This window comes from Empidonax traillii, unplaced genomic scaffold, assembly GCF_003031625.1.
Source record: "Empidonax traillii isolate 1590-97213 ecotype Southwest subspecies unplaced genomic scaffold, ASM303162v1 scaffold20:size5563877, whole genome shotgun sequence".
NCBI lineage: Eukaryota > Metazoa > Chordata > Aves > Passeriformes > Tyrannidae > Empidonax > Empidonax traillii.
This window is the reverse complement of record NW_020955213.1, coordinates 2,377,446-2,378,126: the sequence shown is the minus strand read 5'-3', so window position 1 is coordinate 2,378,126 and position 681 is coordinate 2,377,446. Positions and strand designations below refer to the sequence as shown.

The 681-nt window shown below is 66.1% G+C and overlaps 1 protein-coding gene across 1 annotated transcript in view; it reads right to left on the bottom strand.

Moving 5' to 3' along the window:
- The window catches only part of CUNHXorf56 (chromosome unknown CXorf56 homolog), a 4,932-nt gene extending 4,716 nt beyond the window's left edge, over window positions 1-216 (bottom strand). Inside the window, exon 1 of the mRNA XM_027899890.1 lies at window positions 47-216. Within this exon, the coding sequence (XP_027755691.1) occupies window positions 47-170 (124 nt within the window). The 5' untranslated portion in view covers window positions 171-216. The remainder of the gene's footprint in view (window positions 1-46) is intronic.
- Between the last annotated feature and the right edge of the window lie 465 nt (window positions 217-681).

Genomic DNA, 681 nt, shown 5'->3' with positions numbered 1-681 from the left:
CTGACCGTCCCCCCCGCCCGCAGCCTCCCCCGCCGGCCCGGCTCACCCAGCACCAGCACCATCTGCCCGCACAGGCAGTAGTAGACGTGCAGCGGCTTCTCGCCATCGTCGTACTCCTCGCGGTCGCGGGTGTCGGAGCACACCACGGAGCGCGACACCACCTTGGGCATGGCGGCTCCCGGCCCTGCCCGCCCGGCCCGGCCCCGCCCGCGGGCGCCCGCGGGGCGGGGCTACGGGAACACCCGGGGCTGGAGCTCCCTCAGCTCCCGGGTCCCTGAAGCTGGGATCGGGACGCGGTTCCTCCTGACCGGCTCTTGTTGCGGCAGGCCGGTGGCAGCAGGCAGGGCCGGGGAGGGGCGGTTTGCAGCGCGGCCGTGATAACCGTGTGGTTATTGTTTCCTTTCCGGGGGTCTCCGCCCATGTCTCTTCCCAAACCGCCTCCCCACGCGGCTGCCTCACGTGAGGACACGAGTGAGGATAAGCTCGGAAAACAGGGCCCACCCGGCCTGCTCTAGACAGCAGCAGAGAGATCCTTTGCTTCCAAAGGCTGTTAAAGAAAGGTAGAAAGGAGATTATTTTCCCTTGGAAAATGCTCTATGGGGAAGCAGAAAGTGCAGTGTAGACGGTTTGGACCTGGCTCCTTGCCAAATGCCCGAAAGTTAGGACAGCAGCCCCCTTCCC